At 37.7% G+C, this 24,904-nt stretch overlaps 1 protein-coding gene across 1 annotated transcript in view; it reads left to right on the top strand.

Annotated features, from left to right (window-relative positions):
• Positions 1–430: 430 nt before the first annotated feature.
• The window catches only part of cdh8 (cadherin 8), a gene marked incomplete at both ends in the record, with an annotated part of 106,070 nt that continues 81,596 nt past the window's right edge, over positions 431–24,904 (top strand). Inside the window, one exon of the mRNA XM_079810918.1 lies at positions 431–688. Coding sequence (XP_079667044.1) covers positions 431–688 — 258 coding nt within the window. The remainder of the gene's footprint in view (positions 689–24,904) is intronic.

Here is a 24,904-nt window from a genome sequence, read left to right on the forward strand (position 1 = left end):
ACAAGCATTGCAAACTGAAACGTTAATTAGCCTGATTTTATAGTTCCGAAATGTTTCCAATAGCTAAAACATATTTTGACTTGTTAATTTGGCATTCTGATGTCATATCAAACCGACCTTGAGGCTTCACTCCTCAAGCTTGTCATTTTTTTTTTTTGACATGCACTTCCTGTAAGTCTGCATTTGTCTCTCCCCTCTAGATCTCTTACATTGATGAACCAACTAATGGATGTCACATTTTGCAGCACGCCCTCCTTCTCTGTGTTCTGGACACAGATCAGAGTACATCCGTGACCCTCCTCACAACATGAACTCAACCTGGGGGATACGTAGAACAAAAGAGTAACCATTCAGCTGTCTGTCAGCTGGTCAACCCCTGACTTTTGGAGGGGAAGCAAAAAAAAAAAGGCGAAGAGAAAATATTACAAAAATGCTAAAACGAGGAGAGGAGATGCAGCGAGATCTATGGACTTCTCTCCTGCTAGTATGGATTACTTGTGTGCCGTACTCTTCCATGGCTCCGTTAAACAATCAGTCACAAAGTTTACAAACGGCATCAGCCATGATCCCACGAAACCGGCCAAGCGAAGGACAAAGAATCCTCAGTCGTGCCAAGAGAGGATGGGTTTGGAATCAAATGTTTGTGTTGGAGGAGTTCTCTGGACCCGATCCAATTCTGGTTGGCAGGGTGAGTAGTCTAATTGTCGGCTGAATATTAAGCTTACTTATCATGTGGAAACATTAATTCTGCTGCCTCAATGCCTTTTCGCTTGACATTTTGTGAAGGAGCAATAATTGCCGTGAAGAAGGGGGCAAGGTTGGCATCGCTGACTCTCGCGCAGTTTCCATCTTTTACAGTTCAATTAGGCCAAGGAAAATACAGCTCTGGATGCTAATTTATGCATGGTGTCGTATTTCACAGACTCCGAGAAAGTTCTGCAACGCATATAGTATGAAGGGAGCCCCAAATAGAATTTTACAGGTGTAATGTGCAATGTGTGTGCATGCAGAGAGATGAGGTGGTATGGAGATAATTACGGGATAGGAGAGTGACCTGGCACCGGACCTGTGCAGAGAGCTCTGGGTCCTGAGAGGACTATAGTATGAGCAGGCCAAAGCAGCTTGTTCACAGATCACTGGAAGCGTGAACCTCGGGAGCCCAACCTGGCACTATGCTTGTCCAACCACTAGCACGTTACCATAGCCAACAAGACAATGCTCATTCCTCAAAATATTTCGTTTTTCCTTCAAACAAGATGAATCTTTCATATTACAATATTTCCTAAACAACTACTTTTGTATAAGGTTGATTTAATAGAACGATCTCTTAAGACAACCTTTTTATACATTATATATATACAGTCAAACCAACATTTATTTAGACACCTTCAACATTTTCTCACATTATCACGGTTTATTCGCTATAGTTTAGAAAATGGTAATAAAATATGACAAGAACCCATAGTTAAACTGTGTCAGAGCAAATAAATCTTGATAATGTCAGATAACTTGTATAGAAAGGTATGTAATGAATTACAATCAACCAATCAGCTGTCAGCAGTTACATTTAAGTACACAATTAGATAATACCAATTTAGGTCAACCGATTACCAAGCAATGCTTATTTTTGTTCAGTCTGTGGTGTAAAAGGTCGCATTAGCAATGAAAGAAAAAACACTTAAGCGAAACATGGTCAGGTCAAAGTGTCTGAATAACTTTGGTTCCAAATTTTTATCAATTTAGTCCACTGTATGAAGAATGTTGGGGTATAATATGTCACAGATATATTTTATATATATATATATATATATTTATATATATATATATATATATATATATATATATATATATATATATATATATATATATATATATATATATATATATATATATATATATATTTAAATGTTTTTTTTTCTCTCTAATTAAAACAACTTCTAATTAAAGTTTTCTGTAAGGTTGCATTAGCTTCACTGCACCAAATGCACTCCATCCCCACCATTAGTGAGAAAATGCCATCCTCTGTGTGTCCAAAATTTGGCAGGACCTCAGCTAATTAAGGCCCCTCGCTTGGATTTTCTACTGTTTCTGCTTGCCCCCTTCTGTCACTCAGACATGTGAATAAAACATGTGCTCTCATGTGGCCTTTACACCTGTGTTTTCCCAATATCGGCTTGACACAAAAAAGTCCTTAAGAGCTGCATCAATTTTTCAAGAGCTGCAATTAAACAGCCTTTGTTGGATTCTGCCGTAGCTTTTGATCAGCAGAAATGCATAAACAAACACAACAAATGGGCTCCCCGTGATGATCTCCAAGGTATAAGGGCAAATGAATATGATGCTTTCAGGCTGACACATCCAAAATGCTATAGCGCTCTCTGTGTGTGATGGAGACAGCTGGGAGCGCTCAAACGGTGACGGGCCGCTCTGCTCTTCTCTAATGTGTTGTGCTGTATTTAACGTCATGAAGTATTTGTGCCGGCGAGCAGAATGATAGTTGGTAGGAGGACAACGCATGGAGAGTGGAGGTGAATGGTTGGACGTGGTTGATGCAGACTGTACTCGGCTTCATTGGCTAGGCCAGTATTGATTGAGCTTCATTTTTATTGCTGTTTTTTCCCTTCTTTTTTTAACAAACTGCAAGGTTAAGTGCTCATGAGAATGGCTTGCAGAGCTCAGATAAGTTCTATGTTGCAGCGAGATAGGAAGCCATGCTGTTGGAAGAGATTGAACGGCGCTCCTTTCTCTCCCTCTCTCTTTCACTGCCTCACTCCATCACCTAAGATCTGCAGTCCTCCCTCACTCTGTCTCTCTAATTAAAAAATGAATCAAATAAAGAGTGGGAGGTGTGTGATTCAAATGGGTCATTCAAATCAGCATGTTTTTTTTTTTTGCTTTTCCCTTTTCCTGCCATATCTGCCAGGCATGTGGTTGTGGGCTGATTATCGAGGAACCTCAGGCCGAGATTACACTCATTTCATCCTTTAGCTTTTATTACGTGCCGGTCTGATGTTTAATTATACACCCGGCTCCTGTCTTGTCAGTGCCCGAGCTCCCCTTGAGCACCAGCTGCCAGTCGGAGGAGACGATTAGCATACGTGTAGAAGTGGGCATGGCAGGGCTAAGAGAGACAGCAGAGAGAGAAAGCGAGGAAGGGAAAGGAAGTTAGCTACGGTACATGACGGCACGCTTCTCATTGTTTCACGTGGTCTCATTGGTCTCAGTGGTCTGACTCACTGGGCTGGCAATGCAGCTCACCGCCACCTGGTTCTGAAAGGTGCGTTAAACGCACAGCAAACTCTTTTAACAATGTGTGGAATTATAGGGGGATCCAGGGCTAGTTGTCACACTCTTTACTCTAGTAGTATTTCTAAAGGTAGGTTTGTTTGAAAGTCAATTTCTGTGTAGACACTGCCATTCAATAGTTTGTTGATGGTAAGATTTTTAAAAATGTTTTTGAAAGAAGCCTTCTAAGTCTGCGTTTATTTGATGAAAAAGTATGCGAACCACTTGCAGAATCTGTGAAAATATGAATCATTTTAACTAAATAAAATAGATCATACAAAATGCATGTTGTTTTTTATGTAGTACTGTCCTGAATAAGATATTGCACATAAGAAATGTTTACATATAGTCCACAAGACAAATAGCTGAATTTATTCAAATAACCCGGTTCAATAGTTTATGAACCATTAATTCTCAATACTGTGTGTCGTTCCCTGGATGATCCACGGCTGTTTTTTTGATTTGTTTTGTGATGGTTGTTCTTGAGTCCCTTGTTTGTCCTGAGCAGTTAAACTGCCCAATGTTCTTCGGAAAAATCCTGCAGGTCTTGCACATTCTTCAGTTTTCCAGCATCTTTTGCATATTTGAACCCTCTCCAGCAGGGACTGTATGATTTTGAGATCCATCTTTTCACATTGAGGACAGTTGAGGGACTCAAACACAACTACTAAAAAAGGTTTACACAATGCATTAAGAGCTGGGGGGTGAAAACTTATTGCATTTGAAGATCAAGGTAAATTGTACTCAATTTGTCTTCTGGGAAACATGCAAGTATCTTCTGTTGCTTCTGAAGGGCAGTATTAAATGGAAAAATAAGAAACATTTGGACATCTTCATCCTGTTCAAAAGTTTTTACCCCCAGCTCTTAATGCATCGTGTTTCCTTCTGGAGCATCAGTGAATGTTTCAACCTTTTTTAGTAGTTGTGTTTGAGTCCCTCAATTGTACTCAGTGTGAAAAGATGGATCTCAAAATCATACAGTCCCTGCTGGAGAGGGTTCAAATATGCAAAATATGCTGGAAAACTGAAGAATGTGCAGGACCTGAAGGATTTTTCCGAAGAACATTGGGCAGTTTAACTGCTCAGGACAAACAAGGGGCTCATGCAACCATCACAAAAAAAAAATCACAAAAAAAAAAAACAGCTGTGGATCATCCAGGGAACAACACAATATTGAGAAAGAATGGTTCATAAAGTTTTGAACGGGGTTATTTTAATAAATTCAGCAAATTTTTGAATTTTTTTTATTTAAAATATCTTATTCAGGATAGTACTACATAAAAAAAATAACATGCATTTTGTATGATCTCTTTTATTTAGTTAAAATTATTCACATTTTCACAGATTCTGCAAGTGGTTCACATACTTTTTCTTGCCACTGTATATGTCGTCTTATTTTTTGATATTCTTGTGATAGGCAAAGCTGAATTTTCAGCATCATCTGTCATGATCCTTCAGAAATCATTCTAATATGCTGATTTGCTGCTCAAGAAACATTTTATATTATCAATGTTCATATTGCTGCTTAATGTTTTAGAAACCATGGTAAAAAAAAAAAAATTCCGGATTTTTTGGCCTGTCCCAAATGGCACACTTCATATGCACTTTCAGTCTTGTGGACTTACAATGGCTGCTGTGTGCGCATGTCTGTTAAGTCTACGATTCCGTAGGGTGTCGCATTTGTCATTTTAGGTCTCAGAAGGGTGCTCGCGAGCGCCCCCTTTGGGGTCGATATGCACCCTCGATGCGCACTGATGCTCGCTCCGCAGCGGACTTCTTCCCGACAATCAAAGCAGCGTTACGTCACGAAAGTGCAGACTCATAGGAAGATCACAAGTGTTTAAGGTGCCATTTGGGACAGGGCCTTTTAAGTTTAGACAGGTCAAAATAAATACATTTTTAGACACTGTAGTGTACCGAGTCTTAATTTGGTACACATTAGTACACTACACGGGGCAAGTTTTAACAACCTTCCATTGAACAGCCTATTATAAACTTTTCAGCAACATGAAACTAAACAGTTATAATGTAATAAGAAATAAAAATAAAATAAATACTGTATTTGGCCATCAAAAAAAATTTGTGACAATTTATCAGAACCTTTTTTGCAGGGCTAACCCCGCATTGCGGTGCCAAACTCACAATGTGATGTGATGCGTTGTTACAATGTTAAAGCTAGACACTTAGCTACAGACAACCAATCGCCTACTCATCTTTGCTTGCTTGGGACAGTCACGGAAACACTGCACATTGTATATTAACAGTAAAATCAACGTTTGAGAGGAAAAATGTCAAACGCTGACAGTGACAATTTGAGGAAGAAGAGACCGTTTTATTTTTACCTATGTGAAGCAAGATAACCCAGGATTCAGTTTTCCTCGGGTTTAGAATGACCCAGGGTTAACTATTTCGAGTGCGAAAAGCCCTTTTGTGTACTCAGACTATTAAGTCAAAAACCTAATGAGAAATAACACTGCATCCCATTGTAACAACTAGCCCCGGTCTCCTGTATGATATATTTTCACAAACATTTTTGCTATGAGTTTTGCATCCATGAGCTTATACCAAAAAATAAATGATATCGGACTTGAAATCCATTATATCCTCAATATGTGGATTGCAAATGGGAAGAAGTAGTTGTATTCCATTTGAATGCATTACATTTTTATATAAACACCCATAGTGATGGGCAGAACAGAACAGATTGCAGTCTTTGCCCAACAAAGAGTGATGTGGATGTGTTTACTTAAAGTAGTGTCAGTTTTATTACAGCATATGTCAGATAGATGCTATCTCACACATGGCTTTGTTCCCCCTCTTTTAGCTGGAGCCTGTTTTGATGGCTAATCACAACGGTCATCATTATTTTATTTGGAGTGCAGATGTACTCTACACAAATTAATGGCACTGCTGTGTGATGTCTTTTCTTACCACAATGTGCTCTTATCTGTGATGGGATTATGTGTGTTTGTAGCATAAAGAGAAAGGAAAATATCCAATTCGTATTTTGCGATGCGAGCTAAAGAACAAGATCACTGGGAATGAATACAAGATAATGGCATTGATTATTTATTCACAAAAGAAAATGAATATGTGTCTGTGGACATTTGTTTGCTTTACAGGGGGCATGACAACACTTGATAGATAGTGTGCGTGAACTGAAAAACCATCAGACTCAGGACATTTCCCTGTTACTATAGAAAGATATGTTTATATCAAGAAATTGTGTTTTGCTCAAGCAAACACCAGTTGATTTGACATATGTCTTCTTTATGCTGATGTCCAGTGTACTGTGAAGCTGATTTCAGCATTAAAGCCAGAATAACTGCTCATTCTATGCTTTTGGAACATATTTATTTAAGGGGGAGGGGAGGAAATTAAAGGGACATTTACCAGCACAGATTTGGCCTACATAAAGGCATGACTCCATTTTGAGTTTAAACCCATATCATTATCTCTCTTTTTTTCTTCCATTCAACACAAATTAGGCAATAATGCATCCATGTAAATAAGCGTGTGAGCTCAGTTTTATTCTCCAACGCTTCATTAAATGCGAGCCTACAACTTAACCCTGAAATATTCATTATGTTATTATTAATTACATTACAATATTAAATATGAATAACTTTGCTATCAAATATTAATTAGTAGCGCTCTGTCATTTTGTAATGAAAGCCAGAGTGGATTAGTTTCACTGAGCACAATGACTGGAGCTGAGAAGGGATATAAATCTAACGTCGGCCTGCGTTAAGGCTACACTTCTCTAATTCCAAAATAAAATAGCCGCTTTACAGTCGAGGGACGTTGTAGAAATGCTGGTTTCTAAAAACGCTTTAGTGACATTTGGAAGTGTGCCCTATAGCTAAGGAGAAAAGAAAAATATTGTGACAGTTCGAATGTAAGGAGCAGTGAATCTCTGAAACGGACAATCGATTCATGTTCTCTGTGCTGCCTGTGATGGGATTTGCTGTTAACTGCCACTTTGTTTTCTGTGTTTTTTTTTTCTACCATGACACATTGCTGTGAATCTACTGAAACTGTCTCAACTGTTCTACCGAGTAAGCAGAGGTGTAACAGCAACAGCAACAACAACAACAACAATCCTTATCTTTCAAGGAGAGAGTATCTTTGTGGAAAACGATTATTTCAGAAGATTTCTAGACAAAGCTATGTTTGATCACAACAAGTACAACCTTTTATATTGCTACAATCATAATACATGCACACAATGAGCAGTTCTCCGGTTCAGTTGCTCCTGGTCACAGTCTGTACTGAGTGGTGCAAGTTAGACCACAGAACAGTACTTGCCCTGTTCAACCTTCTTGACACCTCATGAATTATCTATATTCCTCCCACTGATCCACTCTGGAGAGTTACAGCTCTAACTCTCAGTTTTTTTGCTCTGTGTTTCTGGTGCTTTGAAAAATGCTACAGCTTCTCACTTTCAGGTAACTAAACCTGTTTACCCATCGCCTAGCCTCAGACTGCATGCCTACGAACCACCCACAGACTGTGCATTTTCCATCTGATGCATGTTGCATACAAATCTGAAAAGCACTTTATCAAGTAAATTATATCCTGATTGGATGATTTTACACAACTTGTGAGAGGAAGGTCACAGATGTTTGTGTGTGTGTGTGTGTGTGAGTGTTCATTTCTTTTGGAAAACAAATGCATACAAATATAAGTGAGTGCTTACAAAGATTAAATAATCATGGATTTGCTTGTTTGAAACTTTGAGTCTTGTGTGAGGCAATTAAACGTTCTGGTTTGCTTTCAGATGTAGGAGAAATAGTCTGTAGTAATTTGCAGTACACTCAAATTTCCCAAATGCTAGTCTATTTAGTTATAGATAGCTTTATAGATAGAATATAGCTATTCGTAGGTCTAAATAACTTAATCTGTTAACTCTTTTTGGCTCCTTGTGGTACCTTTTTGATTACTGAATGGACACCCAAAAATGAAAACTATGTCATCGTTTACTCATCCTTGTGTCGTTTCAAACCTGTATGACTCTCAATCTTCTTTGAAGATGTTTTGAACATTTCTATAAATTGTGTTCTTCTATGTTCCACAGTAGAAAGAAAGTCATCCAGGTTTGGAACGACATGAGGGTGAGTAAATTATGACACCGATTTTATTTTTGTGTGAACTATCCCGTTAAGATGCGATGCGCCAGTGTTCGCATTGACATGAACATAGGTCTTTGGCTTCTCTCTTTAAATGTCTGATTAAAGTGATTATATATGTTAAAGGATTATAATCAGTGGGCCCAGGATACTGCCGGTCCTTCCATTCCATCACATGCTCGTGGTGCATCGCACAACTTCATTCCTTGCTGCTATCAGACGAGGGGCTTTTTAGCAGATCAAAGGTCCACCTCCTGATCCCCTCACGATTTACCCCTGCCAACGCACACTCTGATCTGAGACAGTCTTGTGCATTAATCTGCATTTGCTCAGGTTAGGAAGGAGGCAGTGCAGGTTCTAATGGATATCGAGCTGTTGCGTGTGATTGAAGGGCCGGCGAGTGGGCACTAACGAGGGTATTAGTGGACTTATCAGTAACTGAAGTAATGAGATGCTGATCATCACCACTGGCCACTGCATCCATCTGAAGCTCCTGATCTGACCTGTGATTGGGATTGTGTCGTTGGTGATGCAGAAGGAGAGATGAATGAAAAGTTCTTCTTTTTTGAACTTTGTACCACTTTTATGGAGAGGGTTGGTAAAGATAGAACAGGTAATGACACGTGATCTCATTAGTAATCATAGGCAATAACCTTTCATAGACACTGAAATGTCAATAATAGCATTTTGACAGCATGAAAAATAAACAACTTTAGTAATTTTAGGTTCATAGAATATTGAACTTATTTTTTATTTATTTGTTAAGTTTTTCTTACATCTCTTATGCTCAAACTAAAACCAAAAATTATAACCAAAAGTATAATAAAATATTATTACAGTTTAAAATAACTATTTTCTATTTTAAAATGTTTTATTCCTGTGATGGCAAAGCTATTTTTTTTAGCAGCCATTACTCTAGTCTTCAGTGTCATATGATCTTTCAGAAATTTTTCTAATTTCCTGATTTGGTGCTTAGGAAACTTTTATTAATATTTGTATCAATGTTGAAAACAGTTGTGCTACTTATTTTTGTGGAAACAGTAGTACTTTTTTTCTGGATTATTTGATGAATAGAACGTTTAAAAACAGCATTTATTTTGAAATGGCAATTTCAAAAAAGCCCCCAAATAAATATTTTATTCACATTTTTTTAATGATTTGTAATAGTAATAATAGTCCTATGCTGTCAGTATATCCAGCCTTTCAGTGTATATCCAAATGTATAAACTTGTGTGTGTGAATGGTGTGTACAAATACCTACAAATACATTGGATTGGACAATGACGAAATGAAAGCCTAGACACAAATTTATATTGTGTGCATGAGCTTAACCACTGACCCATGGCTCCAACCCCTGCTCCGTTTTACTGTTCTCAAAATGAGTATCTCGGAGTGGTTTACATATCACTGCAAGATCATCAATAAACATCTAAGAATCCTCCAGCACAAGCCAGTGCTCCTCTCGTTCTCATTGCTTCACCATTAAATTCAGCACCTTTTGTTCTGTTCTTTCTATTTCATGCCTTCTATTCAGTGTGTTATTTCACCCAAGAGCTGTGGGTCCTGCAGGCCTTTAAAGCCATTATATCAGTGCTAGGTGAGCACAGTCTGTTGTCTGTCTGTCTCGGTGTCTCTCTCTCTCCCTCCACACAGTGCTGTAATAAAACACCAGGACCCTGCACAGCGTCCAGCTGAGCTGTGGGATCACATTAACACCTCTCGGACCAGCCCGACAGCTTGTCTATAGCTCTGTGTTGTTGTCCTCGTCCCCATTAACAAGGTCTTCTTGTATGTGCGTGTGTGTGTGTGTGTGTGTGTGTGTGTGTGTGTGTGTGTGTGTGTGTGTGTGTGTGTGTGTGTGTGTGTGTGCGTGCATGCATGTGATTACTACATGTGTGTGAAGAGACTTAACTTGACAGAAGAGCATTTCTTGAGCTAAGCATATTTCCATTACAACACCCAGGTCACTGTACAACCGCAATTACAGACAAAAGGCCTGCTCCATATGCCTTTCAGCAGGTGCTCTTGAATCATTAAATATGTATACTGCCCAGCATTTAAATAAATAACTGCTGGCATTTTATTTCTCTCTCCGATTGCCATGTCTTAATACCCCTCGCAGCATCTCTGCTCTCATTCTCTTTCTCTCTCTCTATCTCTCTCTATGTGTCTCTCTCTCTCTCTCACACACACACACACACACACACACAAAACGCATGATATACAGCTCCAGGAGGTGTAATGAGGCAGTGTGGCAGAGGTGTGACAACAGCAGAGCACCTTTGCAGTGACTTATAGGGTCTGGACGCGACGAGAGTTGTTTGAGGTGTAAATCCCACATCCCTCGGTGGTAACAAGAACACAAACAAACACAGGCACACTTTGTCCCTCTCCACTGAATCCTCTGCCGAAGTGACGCCGGGGCTTGGGATGAGGAATCTGCATGCCGTCCTCATCTGTCCTCCTTGGAACGTTGCAGGAATCCACAATGAACGCTGTGTAAACGTTTTTTGTTCATGCAGCGTGAAAGAGGCAGGAGCAAGCGCTGTCCTGTTGTCACGCCAATGAGGAAGAGTGAGATTACACAGGCGGAAAAAAGCCAGATGCAACCAACTGTACATGGAGACAATTTCATTCACGCTGTCAGGTAATGGCAGCGCGTAGTACTGAATATACACAGCCATCTTTTCTGCTCATCTCTGTTCATTAAGTGAAAAGATATCATCTGTACAAAGGCCGCCCACCTTGGTTCTTACAGGCGAGGGAGAAAATCCATACATCGACAAACCTTTTATAACCGTCTTTCTCTGCGGGCCAGATAGTCACATGCTTTTTGATGCTTTGCTTTAACCTCAGAGGCTGCGGTGGATTTTATCTAATTTCTGCTGTTTGATTTTAATTTTCTCATGCTCAAGTTTGAACAAAACATCGTAGGTCAAGTATTCTAGCCTTCTTTAGAGGAGATATGAGACACTGATCATGATCTGGCCTTGAACAGGATGGTGGCGACGGCCTGTACCCACCTGGGTACTTCACATACCTGATGTTACCTTTGTTTGCCAGCAGTCTCTAGGTTTTGGCTGTTGAGAGAACTTGTGGAGGTGGTGCATGTAGCTGCTAAATGAAGGCTCTTGGCAGAGAGCCTTGAACTCTGCGTGGACTAATCACTGGAATTAAGCAGTTAACCTTTACTGTGTCGCCTGGGCTCAATCTTTCACTGCTAAAGCGTGTTATATGGCCCTTTCACTCAGCGCTGCGAGAACCTCTGCATCACACTGTGTTTACTGTAGTCAACTCGCTATACAAACTGACCGAAGGTCTCATGAGGGATTATTTATTTAGTTTGTTCTTCTTCTTTATTTATTTATTTCTCTATCTACAGTGAGAAGTAATTGCTGGAATGAGCATTTTGAATGTGTGTATACTGCATAGCAGCGTTTTGGTCAGCAGTTGTGACTCATAGTGACTGGGGTCAATCTGTTTAATGAAATTGCTAACAAATATGTTTGTTGATGTCTTGTCCTTGGTAACAAAGAAGGTGAAAAAGGCAGCAAGATAATGATAATGATTTTAATTCATTACATTTTTGATGGAATGGACTGAATGATTCTGAACACAACTAGAACTCACATTTAGATGGAGAATAAAGCAAATGTTAGTCATAATATGTAACTAACATAATAAATACATCGCTGCACGTGATATACATTCCTTATCAATCACTGAAAACTTACACTGCCATTCAAAAGTTTGGGGGTTGGTATGATTTTTTATATTTTTGAAAGTCTCTTATGCTCACCAAGGCATTGCATTGTGAAATATTATTTCAATTTAGTACAAATGTTTTCTATTTCAATATATTTTACAAATTCCTATGATTGCAAAGCTGACTTTTCAGCAGCCATTATTCCAGTCTTGGGTGCTACATGATCCTTCAGAAGTCATTCTAATAATGTCTGATATATTGACACATGTTGACTAACAATGTTGAACATTGTTCTTTATGTTATTAATGTTCAATGTTGCTTCTTGATATTTTTGTAGAAACCGTGATACATTTTGTTCAGGATTCTTTGATCTGGATTCTGAAGAACAGAATTTATTTGGAATAGATATCTTTTGGAACATTTTAAATGTTTATTGTCACTTTTGATAAATGGAATGCATTCTTGTTGAATAACAGTATCAATTAAATTTATTTGTACACTTAATGATTTAATTTCAACAACACTTGCAGGCTGCATTTTTTGTTGATATATCTTAAGTATGTTTTATATATCATGCAAATGTCCATACATTTAACAAAAAAACAAAGTCAAGTGTGATCTGTTACAGGACATTATTACCTGCTAAAATTGTATTTTCATAGACTAAAATTATATGTAATATCTGTCAGATTAAAATGGACTATAATTAAGGAATAACACTTGAGGAAATAATGACTACATTTTAAGAGGCAGGGGGAAAAATGACAAAAAAAACACTAGTTATAGCTCTGCTTTAATTCAATGAGAATGTCACAATACACTTCATAATTCTTTTCCCTTCACTCCTGAATCCCTATCTGACCAGAACAAAACCGAACTTAATGTGCTCTTGTTGAGAGCACGTGGTTTAGTTAAAGCTCTGGCAGCTAGGCTAATTTCTCCATCATTTTGGATTGCAATTATTCAATCCTGATTACTTAAACACTTGATTGTAATTATTTAAACCTTCTAATTGCTCACTGGTATAGTTATTGTGGGCTGCTAAGTCATCATCCAGTGAGTCAGTGGATGCTTGGCAGGGCTAAGCAGCTCGCTTCTGCAGACGGCACCCTGCGTCAGGGGAACTGCAGGCAGAAGGGCTTATCCCAGGCTCCCTCAACCCATGAAAGCCTAGGAGCCAAACTGGGAAGATAGAGTAATCTTGTTGAAAATGGATGTCGCTATTGTGCTTTTTGATGTGTAGTTGGCGGCGTGGTAAACTGGGAGCAAACGTGGGCAGGCGAGGTGTAGACAATGGGAGCGGGTGGGAGGAGAGGCCTATTTTGAGATCTTTAAAAACAGCCACTGTTCACTGCTGCCTGCCTGAGCTTCAAAATAACAACAAAAGAGGAAGTAAACCCCTTCTTCCGGTGCATTCTGGCATTGTCGGACCTCCTGTTGTTGGTGTGAGTTAATGCTTGCCTGCCATTTTGAGAAGAACAAAAACTAACCATGGAGAATCGATTTGCCCCGGTTGTCTCAGTGACACACCTGTGAGAGAATGTCTGGGAGCCAGCGAAGTGTGGCACTGACCTTTATTGCAAATTAACTATTTTTGTTTAATAATACTGTTTGAGAGAGCTAGAAAGTAACCCAGCGAGTGAGCAAAGACCTTGTGTGACGTGCTTGTGTACGTGAATCAATAATCAGCATTCTAGATATATTGTTTAACACCATTGTGATTGTGTGTAAATTAGGCCACCTTTGTGCAGAATTAAAAAGTGTAAACACACAGTATATTTCCCTGCTGTTATGCAGATTGTTCAGCATGTAGATCAGCGCTTCTCAACCAGGGGTCCGGGGCCCACTAGGGGGCCTTAGCAAACTTCCAAGTAGGCCTCAATATGGCTTGAAATCATTTCAAGATAATGTTTACTTAATAAAATCATAAAATGCCATGTGCACTTTTTTATCATTTACTATTTATGCAAAGCTCTATAATAATTTAAAATTGTGAGTAAAAACAATTAAAAATTGTTATTGTTAATCTACATCTACTAAATAATGAGTGACTGGAAGCTCTTAACGGAATTGTATAATTTTAATTTGTTCATTATAGTCATTTTGTTTATTTAATTTACAGAAAATAGGCCCATAAAGTAATATTTTTTTTATTAAAACTCAGGCTAGAGAGCCATTGAATATTGTGGTGTGCAATGGGTTGTCTTGGATTCTACAGAAATGGTAAAATTTTAGTTTTTTTGGATGGACCCTCCTTTTAACCATAAAATAGTCTCATAACGCTGCATATAATCAGGCCATATGCCATTATGCACACATACAAGCGCTCGCTCACACACACATCAGTCGCAAATGACTTTTCTCACATCTCCATCCCGACAATGTCCAAACATGATCCATTCTAGTCCAGCCATCCTAAAAATACAGATTACATCCAACAAAACGCAGCAAATCTCGTCACAGGCCCTGTTGTAATAGTACAAGGCTTTAACATGCTAATGCGCTGGGTGGGTTTTGCAGACAACATTTCATCTCATTTCAATTCCTCTTTTCCTCTTCTTGGCATTGAGGGGTTGCATGAAAAATTCAAGGCGTTATAATATGAGATCCAGATGAATCATGAATCCTTAATGGCTATCAGGCCTGTATAGGCTGGCCTCTGGAATTACACTCAAAGAATGATGACTTTCTTTGTACTGGGTCAGTTGCCTGTGTCTTTGTATGTATGTGTGTGGGGGCGAGGAGTATTGTAGTAAGGAACAGAACAAAAGCCTCATAGTGCTTTTCATGCAGATGTGAGCTTACACCTGCATGGTACAGAGATGAAGGAAAAAGAGACTTGGAGAGTGGATGGGAGGCACACTACTCCACATGTATCGATTCTTGTCTTAAAGTTCATTAGCTTGTGCTGCTGTAGTGAACATGTATCATGGTGGGAAAATATATATAAATGAAGTGTGTTCTCTCTCTCTATCTCTCTCACCTCCTACACTAATGTGTCAAAAAAACAGAGATGTCAAAATCATTTGTATCTATAATTACTATTATTTAGGACTTTCCAAATTAGGAGTTGCCAAATTGATTGGTTACAACATGTAACAAAAACGGTTTTCTGAAAGAACACACACACACACACACACACAGACACACACGGTGTTGAGACACATTGTGCAATTTCTCCAGATGGTGTATGATTTCCTCAGTGTAAGAGAGCTATCGGCATTTTCAAAATGATATTGGGTATCTGTTGTATGTCCTTGCTACAGGAAATTCATTACATTCAGAGTGCAAATGTTTAAATTCTCATGTTCTTTGACTGCCTTTCTTTTTTATTATACCATGCTCTCAGGCAAACACAAACACATACGTAAAGCCTGACGTGCAATCACACAGGAACATGAACACATAAGTGGAGACAGACAGTGCGCCGGAAATTCTTGGCCAATAACACATCTGTGATGTCATGCCAAACATTACAGGTGCGCACATTACAAATGCAAGGTCACTTTCGTGCTGCCGCTGTGTATTTTTATCCATGTGGAGGAAGCTGAAAACAACATGTCAGGTAGTCTTCTCATGCTCAGCGAGCTTTATGGCTCAATATTTTCACAAATCCTGAAACTAAGAACACTTAGTCAAAGGGGATGACCAGGCTAGCCAATTGTGCTCCTGCGGATCGATGCAATCTCACATCGCCATGCTTCAGCCCATTTGTCTGTGTCTCCAAGATACGTTTATAAACGTTCCAGGGTATGTTTCTCCGGTTCAAGAAGGCATTCCGGTGTCAGTGTGTGTTGTTTTTCCTCCAAACCTTAACTGCGGACTGCAGCAAAATGGGAATGCAAGTTTTGCTTATCAGTCAGTTGTGGACATGTGCTGTGTCTGCTTGCCAGAAATCGTTCTCAGAGACGGCCCGCCCGTGCGCGTGACCTTTTTCTTTTGTAAACGCATAGTGTTTTCATAAATACCGTGCTGATATTGCGGGCTTGATAATTACTGCGCTCCTGCACACCCAGCCTCTTTATTAGTTTCCTGACAATGGCCTGTCTCGTCAGCTACACCGCTGCAGGGCCAAGAAAACTCACTCCTCCCCTGCCTCCTCTTTGTGACCTGAACTGAGTCAGATGATCGCTGACACCCCCTTGACATCTGAATATTGGTAATAAAGCTAAGAACACATCATTAAAGATATCACTCTCAGAGCTTAATTTGAAAAACATCATCCTTTTAAGCACCATTTGGTCTCATTCACTACATAATAACACTTGTGTACTTTTTTGTAAATCCCCACAAAGATGTCAATCGATAAAAAAAAATTATAAAAAAAATTAATCATGATTAATAAAACCTAATATTAAAGTGTTTTATATATTTGTATATTGTAATCTCATTTAATCTCCAAATTGGCATAGAAACAACAAAAAGACAGTAGCCTATATCCTAAATATTTGTTTAATGGCATCTTTTTTATGAAAGAAGGCATCACCGACCATCAATACCTACTGATGTTTCTATTAAATAGTTTTTTTCTCTCTCAATTTTAGCCATTAATTATAGGCATTCAGGAGTATAATTGAAAGCTATCTTTTTATTAATTTTTTTTTTTACATTTATTAACAACCTCACATAAACCCATTATTATGATAAATGCCACATGTACCTGCCCTTCAATATATCAGCGCTCAACTTCTTCTATTGGCCCAGTCAGACCAGTTCAGGTTTTATCTTGCCCTGTCAAAATGCACAAAAAGTTTTTGTTTTCGTTGTTTTTGACCCATGTAACCTTGCAAACAGTGCTTTAAGATTTTAATACTTTAATAAATAAATAAATAAAATAAAACAAACACAATTACCATTTTCAAGAGATTGTACAGCAATTGACGTTTTGTTATAGCTTTTAGAGCAAGGGAGCCACCATCTTGCAGTACCACAGGGTGTGATGTCACGGGGTTTGTTTGTTCCTTTGGCCAGTGAAGTAATATAAGCATTTCTTTACTTTTTTTTTTAACACACGCTTGTTTTGAAATGGAGGAAGACAAACTTGAAAGCACTGTTGAGCCCATAATAAGTCAAATTGGTTACATTTAATCTTGTTTGTTTTATATATATATATATATATATATATATATATATATATATATATATATATATATATATATATATATATATATATATATATATATATATATATATATATATATCCTGGGACCCAGAAAAAATAAAGTGTTTTGAATTTAATATTTTTTTCATGTCATTACATTGTTTAGAGCATAAGAAACAAATGGGAAAAAAAAACATTTTTGAAAAATTACATTTTATTCATATGTTACGATATGTCCTCTGTAGTTGACACCAGGACTGAGTTGTTAAAAAAATTAAATGACATGAAATTGCATGTATAGGCAAAAACAATGGGATTTATTTTTAGTTCACCAATCAATTTTAAGGTTTCAGGGTTTTTTTTAAACAAACTTTGTTTAAAGATGATTCTGAACTATGTTATGAAAGATACAACGAAATGCATTGATATACCATTTTACTTTATAAAATATGTGGGTAAAATGGCCATACTTGGATTTTTCCCATTCAATGCAATGTATCTATACACTGCATCTAATTTGCATATTAATGTGTTCTTTGTGCAACATGTAATGAAAAAATAAGTGTAAAAATGGGAGTAATAATTGGCAACATTTTCATAATAATAACTAATATTTCATAGGAATATTGATATTTAATTTATTTCCCTATTCACTTGTTATGTCTCCAAAATGCCTGATAAACATGATTTAAATCCTGGCGTCCACTACAGTAGACATTTATGAAATCAATGCCGTTTTGTAACAGAAAGTCATATTTTGATAAGAAACCCCCTTAACATTTTCCTGAGATGTTGATTTATAACAAACAATTTGAAAATTAATCCGATTTAAATTATAATTAAAAAACATGATCATATTTCCATAAGAGTGCTAAACATTAATATCAGCCATTTTTAAAGACCAAGAAGTTGTTGTTATCCTGGTGAAACCTCCAAACATTTGGTATCTCTGCAAAGCCCCGAATGTGCTCTATACAGGACATCCAGACTGTGACATGTGACATGTATGATGTCAGAGAAATTCCCTAAAATATAACGTCCACTACAGTGGACAAAAGTCTATTTGTGGGTCCCAGGAGGATATATATATATATATATATATATATATATATATATATATATATATATATATATATATATATATATATATATATATATATATATATATATATATATATATATATATATATATATATATATATATATATTTGGAAATTAGTTTACTAAATAATGTCAACCTGACTGACTTAATTTCCACTTTAAGACTTCACTTAGCTAATTTAACTCTGCTTGTGAAGTTATTCAACAGAACAGGCATTTTGGCATAATTTTGTGTGCTTTTGACCGTACAAGCGCTGTCTGAATCTGCTTTTTGTTTGTACGTGTGTGTGTGTGTGTGTGTATGTGTGTGTAACACAGACAGGAGATTCACAGACATGCATGCAGTAGTAACTCTTCGGCTCGTACTCTTATCGCACATGAATGGCTGTTTTTTTGCATCTGAAGTCTTCATATGTATAATGTGACACCGAAAACTGGATTAATGAGTGATGAAAATTCTGCATTTTCATCACCGGAATAAATAACTTTTTAAAATGTGTTCAAATAAACAGTTATTTTAAGTTAAATTATAATAATATTTACACAATATTTACACAATATTACAGTTTTCACTGTATTTTTGATCAAAGAAATACAGCCTTGTTGTGCAGTAGGGTGTGAAAATGTAAAATCATTCAAATATCTTACCCCAAACTTTTGAACTGTTATATACATTTAAAAAGTAAATAAGTTATCTTATTGAAGGGTAATATAAATGATCTGCATTATATTTGAATATATATTGTTTATTATGTTGTAGGCACAAGATTTATAAACATTTGAAAAATGTGTGCACCCCTTAAATCCATCCATCCAATCCACCCTCTCTTTTTTTCTGGCCACATAAGAACACATGTGTTATTAATTATGAATGAGATACAATTGTGTCCTCAAAATTTGTGTGACTGTTCATGCATAATGGAGAACTTCAGTTAGCTCTGAAAGTGCAGGCTTATTAATTTATTTTTCATTCAAAAATGTTCAGTTTTCAACCAAAAAATGTATTTATTTCCCTAAATAAAATGTGAAGTATTTTTCAGCAAAATGTAAAATGATGTTGTTTAGAAAAAGGAAAGACATTTTTAGAAACATTTAGTTGCTTCCCTTTTGCCCTTTGTTTCTTTATTGGACACCCCTGCAGCATCACTCAATATAGGCTTGAATCCGTAATAAGCCTATCAGGTGAATATGAGGGTGAAATGACAAGGAGGAAAAGGAGATCACAGTAGTGATGCTAAGGCTGTTGGAAGGGCCTGTACACATGTTATTGAATTTTTTGGGATCCCTTGCCAGGAGTTTTGTCCTTGTCAATACAGATCACACTCTATAGGTCAGACTCTGGGGAATAGGTCACTGTGGTTTGATCTGAAAGAACTGAGGGAGGGAAAGCAGAGAGAGAGAGAGAGAGAGAGAGAGAGAGAGAGAGAGAGAGAGAGAGAGAGAGAGAGAGAGAGAGAGAGAGAGAGAGAGAGAGAGAGTCTTAGAAATACAGTCATATTGCTTTACTGTTCCTCTCAATATATCATATATCACCACGCTTTATAATGGAAAACTAACTTTTATTGTATCATATGTGTGAGTGACAGCAGTGCTTGGTGATAAGGGCACATCCTGTGTGCAGGAGAACAATCTGGACCTGAAGATGGTGGATGGCGATGGAACTAACTACTTATGAGTGAGAGGGGCTGGGCTGGATGTGTCTGTTAGAGAACATAATTACTACTAATGACCATTAGGAGTTCAGTTTTCACCCTCCAGGGATTGGTGAAAGGGCTTTCGCCTTATCAGTTGATTAGTGCAAATCGAGGAGGCCGGATCCAGCATGTTAAGTAAACGGGACTGAGAAGTGTAGCATTATCTGGGGAAGACTAATGGAGCAGCGCAGAGTTCATCCTGAGCTAATGTGAGCCCGCACATACGGAACCACTTACAGAAATCAGATAATAATATCAAAAATTGAACCACCTCCCCATCCCACCCCAAACACCACACATCCTCCTTGGATCAACCACACACATCACTTTTCTCATGACGCTGCTCGTGTTGCTTTTCCACTTGTCCTGCTTATTTGCATATGCAAATGGACCGTGTATATGGATCTTTCTTCTTGGATTTGGCCTCCTGCGAAGGAAATTACAGCCAAAGCAATTAGTTGTTGACGGAGCAGTATCACCAAAATGATCGCATGAGGTACAAACAGGGCCACGTTTGATGTGTTCAGATTAATCCATAATTGGACAAGGGCTGGGAAGGATAAGACCATGTCATACACGCCTGGACATGTTCTCTCGCCTCTGGTATGCTAATGCCGTAGGTTTAGCATAAACCATATAATCGTGTTTACCGAGTAAACTCACATTCAATTTCAGGTCGAGCGGAATGATGGAGATTGAGAGATGAAAGTGGGTGGATGATGAATAATCTTGAACATTACATCCATCACAGATAACCTATCAGGCATTTATTGATTATTCAATATTTGTACTCATCAATCTTTATTTTTGAATTATTATATATTTAAAAAGACAGAAGGCAATCATCAGTTTCATAGTGATTGCCATATTAACCAAGCTGTGATCCTGTTGAACAAACATTGTATATTAGTTGAGAGTCCTTGTTAAACAAATGTCTCAGATTGGCTCATAGATATACACAAACCCCATAATTACTCATGGAAAAGACAAATTGAAGCAGACCCATATGATGATGCATCTTCTGCTGTACATGTTCAAATAATAAACCAGCAGATGTATTGTAAATATGTAGCCTTGTACTGAATGAAAAGACAGCAGGCGGTTTATTGCGCTTCATCTTTATTTCTGTGCTCTCATCCATGCGTTGGATACAAACATGCCAGAAAATGTTCAAATGAATGCCTCTATACTGTAGTACTTCATATATATCGAGAATGCTATTTGAAATTAGTCTTTGGAATACAGCCGCATTGCTATGAAGTAATACTGACAGTGTTTTGAATTATGAGTTAGTCAATTTTCAATTCTCCATTTACAGCATTGGCCAAAAATTGTCTGGTGGGGATTTTTTTTTGATACTACATGTTTGATTAAACAATCAAAATATGAGGACGATATTTTAGATGTTTTAAATGTGAAGAAAAACCACTCACACTAAACTTGGTTAGGTTATTTATATGACAAACATTTTTGGCAAAAAAAGCAAGCTATAGCTACAGGTTTATTTTACCGCAAAAAAAAAAAAAAAAAAAAAAACCATAGAAAAATGTACAGGGGAAAAGCACACATTCACTATACAAGCTCAAATATATGATTACAAAATCTTTACTATTTTTTTTAAATAATATTTATATAAAGTGTGAAGATGTATATTTTTCTTAGACTGGACAACATGTTTGGCTACTACTGTACATACTATTACATTATTTACCCCTTCTGGACTAGGGAACTATGTGTATCATCATGCCCAAATAATAAATGGAGAGCAACAAAGAATGCAAATGGGATAATAAAAAGCTATTTTAAGGTATTGTTCACATAAAATGAAAGTAATGTCAGCATTTACTCATCATCATGCCTTTCCAAGCATCAGGAAAAGAGCAGGTTCTGCTATAAATAACTCCTCTTGTATTTCATGAAAGAAAGGAAGTCATGCATCAGGGTAAGTAAATGATGCCAGAATTTTCATTATGATGGAACTGTTACTTTAATTTGATTCCATGACTCTGTCCTGTAGACCTCTACCCCATTCAAATGGCTCTCATTGATCTAATTTTTAATCCTTTATTATATGATATTTCCTCAAGTGAAAAAAAAAAAAAAAAACTATTCCTCGGAACTTGAATTGTAATCTCTCATTTTTTTGGTGTTTTTTTTGTCTTCCTGAGTTGGAGCGTCCCCCAAGTGTAGAAAGAAAATAAGAGAGGAAAAAAGAGATGAAAAAGAAATAAAAGTTGTGTTGCAGCATTTTTGCCTGTGCAGTGGAATCCCTTAAAGGGATTTCATTTTTCTTCATCTCCTTGGGACCACAGGACCTTTAAACAGAGCCACGCGCTGAAAGAAGAACACAATTATAATTCCGATAGTCTTGTACAGTAAATGTAAACAGATAGCAGTCTGCCTCTCTGCCCTCCTTTGTCTCCCAAAAGGCAAGTAATGAGGTAGAATAGATGTAATCGTCTTGAGCAGCGGCTTTTTACCTCAATGCTTCTTTTTTCTCAAATTGAAAAGTATTAGCTGGTCTACGACTGCGAGGCAGAGAGATGGACTTTAAAAATTTATGGGAGCACTGAGATTTCACCGTAAGCATTAAAGTGATTTGTAAACAGTATAATATATGACTGCTTATAAATGGTGGCGTCTTTTCTTCTTCTTCTTTCATCCTAACAAAGAAGGAATATCTTAATTTCCATACAATAGAGCTGTGTTTTGTCGCCAGCTTAATTTCAGGGTGGTTTTTTAAATGCCAGGTTCAAAGGGGGATATAAACATACATGGTCCCCCAGATGTCTGCACAAAAGCAAAACGGTAACAAACTTTGATTTGATGTCTTTTGTTAACTCTTTCCATGCCATTGATGGAAATTTCCATCTTTTATGAGACAACGCTTCCCAGCCATTGACAGAAATGTATGGCTTTTCGTGTTTTCACTGTTAAGGTCCGTTCACACCAAGAACGATAATTTTAAAGATAACTATAAAGATAATTATATTAGCGTCCACACTAGAGGATGATATCGTTCTGTTCATTCTAAGCATGTGCTTGTCTGCCGCTTTAAATACTCAATATCGATATCGTTTTTCTGTGCCATTATCGTTATAGTGGTGGTGTGAACTCTGCTATTCATTAATATTGAGAATGATTTTTAGAACTATCTCTTTATCGCTATCTTTATAGTTATCGTCCTTGGTGTGAACAGGCCTTGATACGGTAGGGTGCGCTATTACGCATCTTCTGAAAGAGTGCTGTAAAGAGCCATGAAACTTTTGTGAAAATGATCAAAAATGCTGGCAGTGGCTGGTAACTTTTTTCAAAAATGCCGGTGGGGAAAGAGTTAAATTTGCAAATCTGGAAGTCTCCAGGCAAGAGTTTTTACGGAATATTTTGAGTTGCGTATTGTCTTGGGGCCAACATTTGCCTTTTTTGTGTGTGTTTCAAAGCTTCTAGTGAGCAGAAACACTTGTGTTATGCTTATCATACTATTTTAGGCAGCAAATTTAAATGCATTATTGATCTTTTGCATTATTAATAGCATACAGTATTGAGATTTTTGCTCCTTCACCTCATTTCTCTCACAATCTGGCTCAGAACTTCAAAATGTAATTTGTTAGAGTGCCTTTTAAACGGACTCGAGTCCTTTTTCTATGACTGGACTGATGTATCTCAATGGTTTGGCATCAGGCTTATGCAGACTGTCCTTTCCCCAAGTTTTTTCATGAGGTATTTGTGTGTGTGTGTGTGTGTGTGTGTGTGTGTGTGTGTGTGTGTGTGTTGCACTAAACCACAACTCTATTCATTTGTAATAGAATAGAGTAACATCATTTTTTTTGTAATGTAATATTGCAATGATTATTATAGTTGATATATCCATGCACGTCATTATATATATTTTAAAATTCATGTGCTCTTGTAATCTTTAATCAGAATAACTCCTCCCTTACCCCCACCCACAACAACATGTGCTCTCTTTCTAGAGCAAGGATGGGAAAATCTGTCACTCACATGAGATCACAGCAATTAGAAACCGACATCTATCCAACAATCCAATAAGTTCCTGATGGGAAAAATGAAGTCCCTCCCTACAAACAGCCCTTATACATCACAATAGGGAAGAATAGACGGTCACAACTTCCGTTTCATGATGATTTTAAAGCTTGGTAAATTATGAAAAAGATGCGTAATACCCAATACAAGCTTCCAACCTCCAGAGCCTTGAACTCACTCCCTGTATTTTTTTCTTTGCATGACATGCCATGATTGACTTGACTGACAGCTCAGAGTCGACACCTTCCACTCCATAGATTTTACATTGTCTGTACATCACTAAGTGTGTGGAGGATTGCGTGATGGCGAGAATAGGGGGGAAAAGTTACCCCCCTCCCCCCAAAAAAGTGGAAAAAAGCTGGTTGAGCATTCAAATCCTTGCCTGAGGACAAATTTTACGGCATCAGTGTCACAACAGACGGATGACTTGCTACAAAGTGTCTTCCCAATCTTTTTAGACAGTGAAGACAGACTCTGTCTGTGACTTCCCTTCACGGCTCCCTCGCTGATTTACGTGTGGAGGGGGCGGGCCATCTGGGATCATCACATTTACTGCCTGCCCGGGCTGGCCCCCTCTAAATGACTAACTCCATGAGATTGAATTTGTATGCTAAAGGTCAGAGTAGTAGATCATGACTGCATATGGGTACAGAAATACATTCTAGAACTTAAGTAAATGGATAAACTTGCTATGCTCCAAGGGGTGCTTATAACATTTTGTGTTTTAACCACATTGAGAGTTCTGGTTTAAGTCTATGAGGAGATGCTTGTAGATAATTGGCGTTTACACATTTTACTGGGCGTTTATGTGTGTGGTCTAGGCGGATTCACCCGTCCCCATGC

The sequence above is a fragment of the Gobio gobio genome (assembly GCF_949357685.1).
Source record: "Gobio gobio genome assembly, chromosome: 2".
NCBI lineage: Eukaryota > Metazoa > Chordata > Actinopteri > Cypriniformes > Gobionidae > Gobio > Gobio gobio.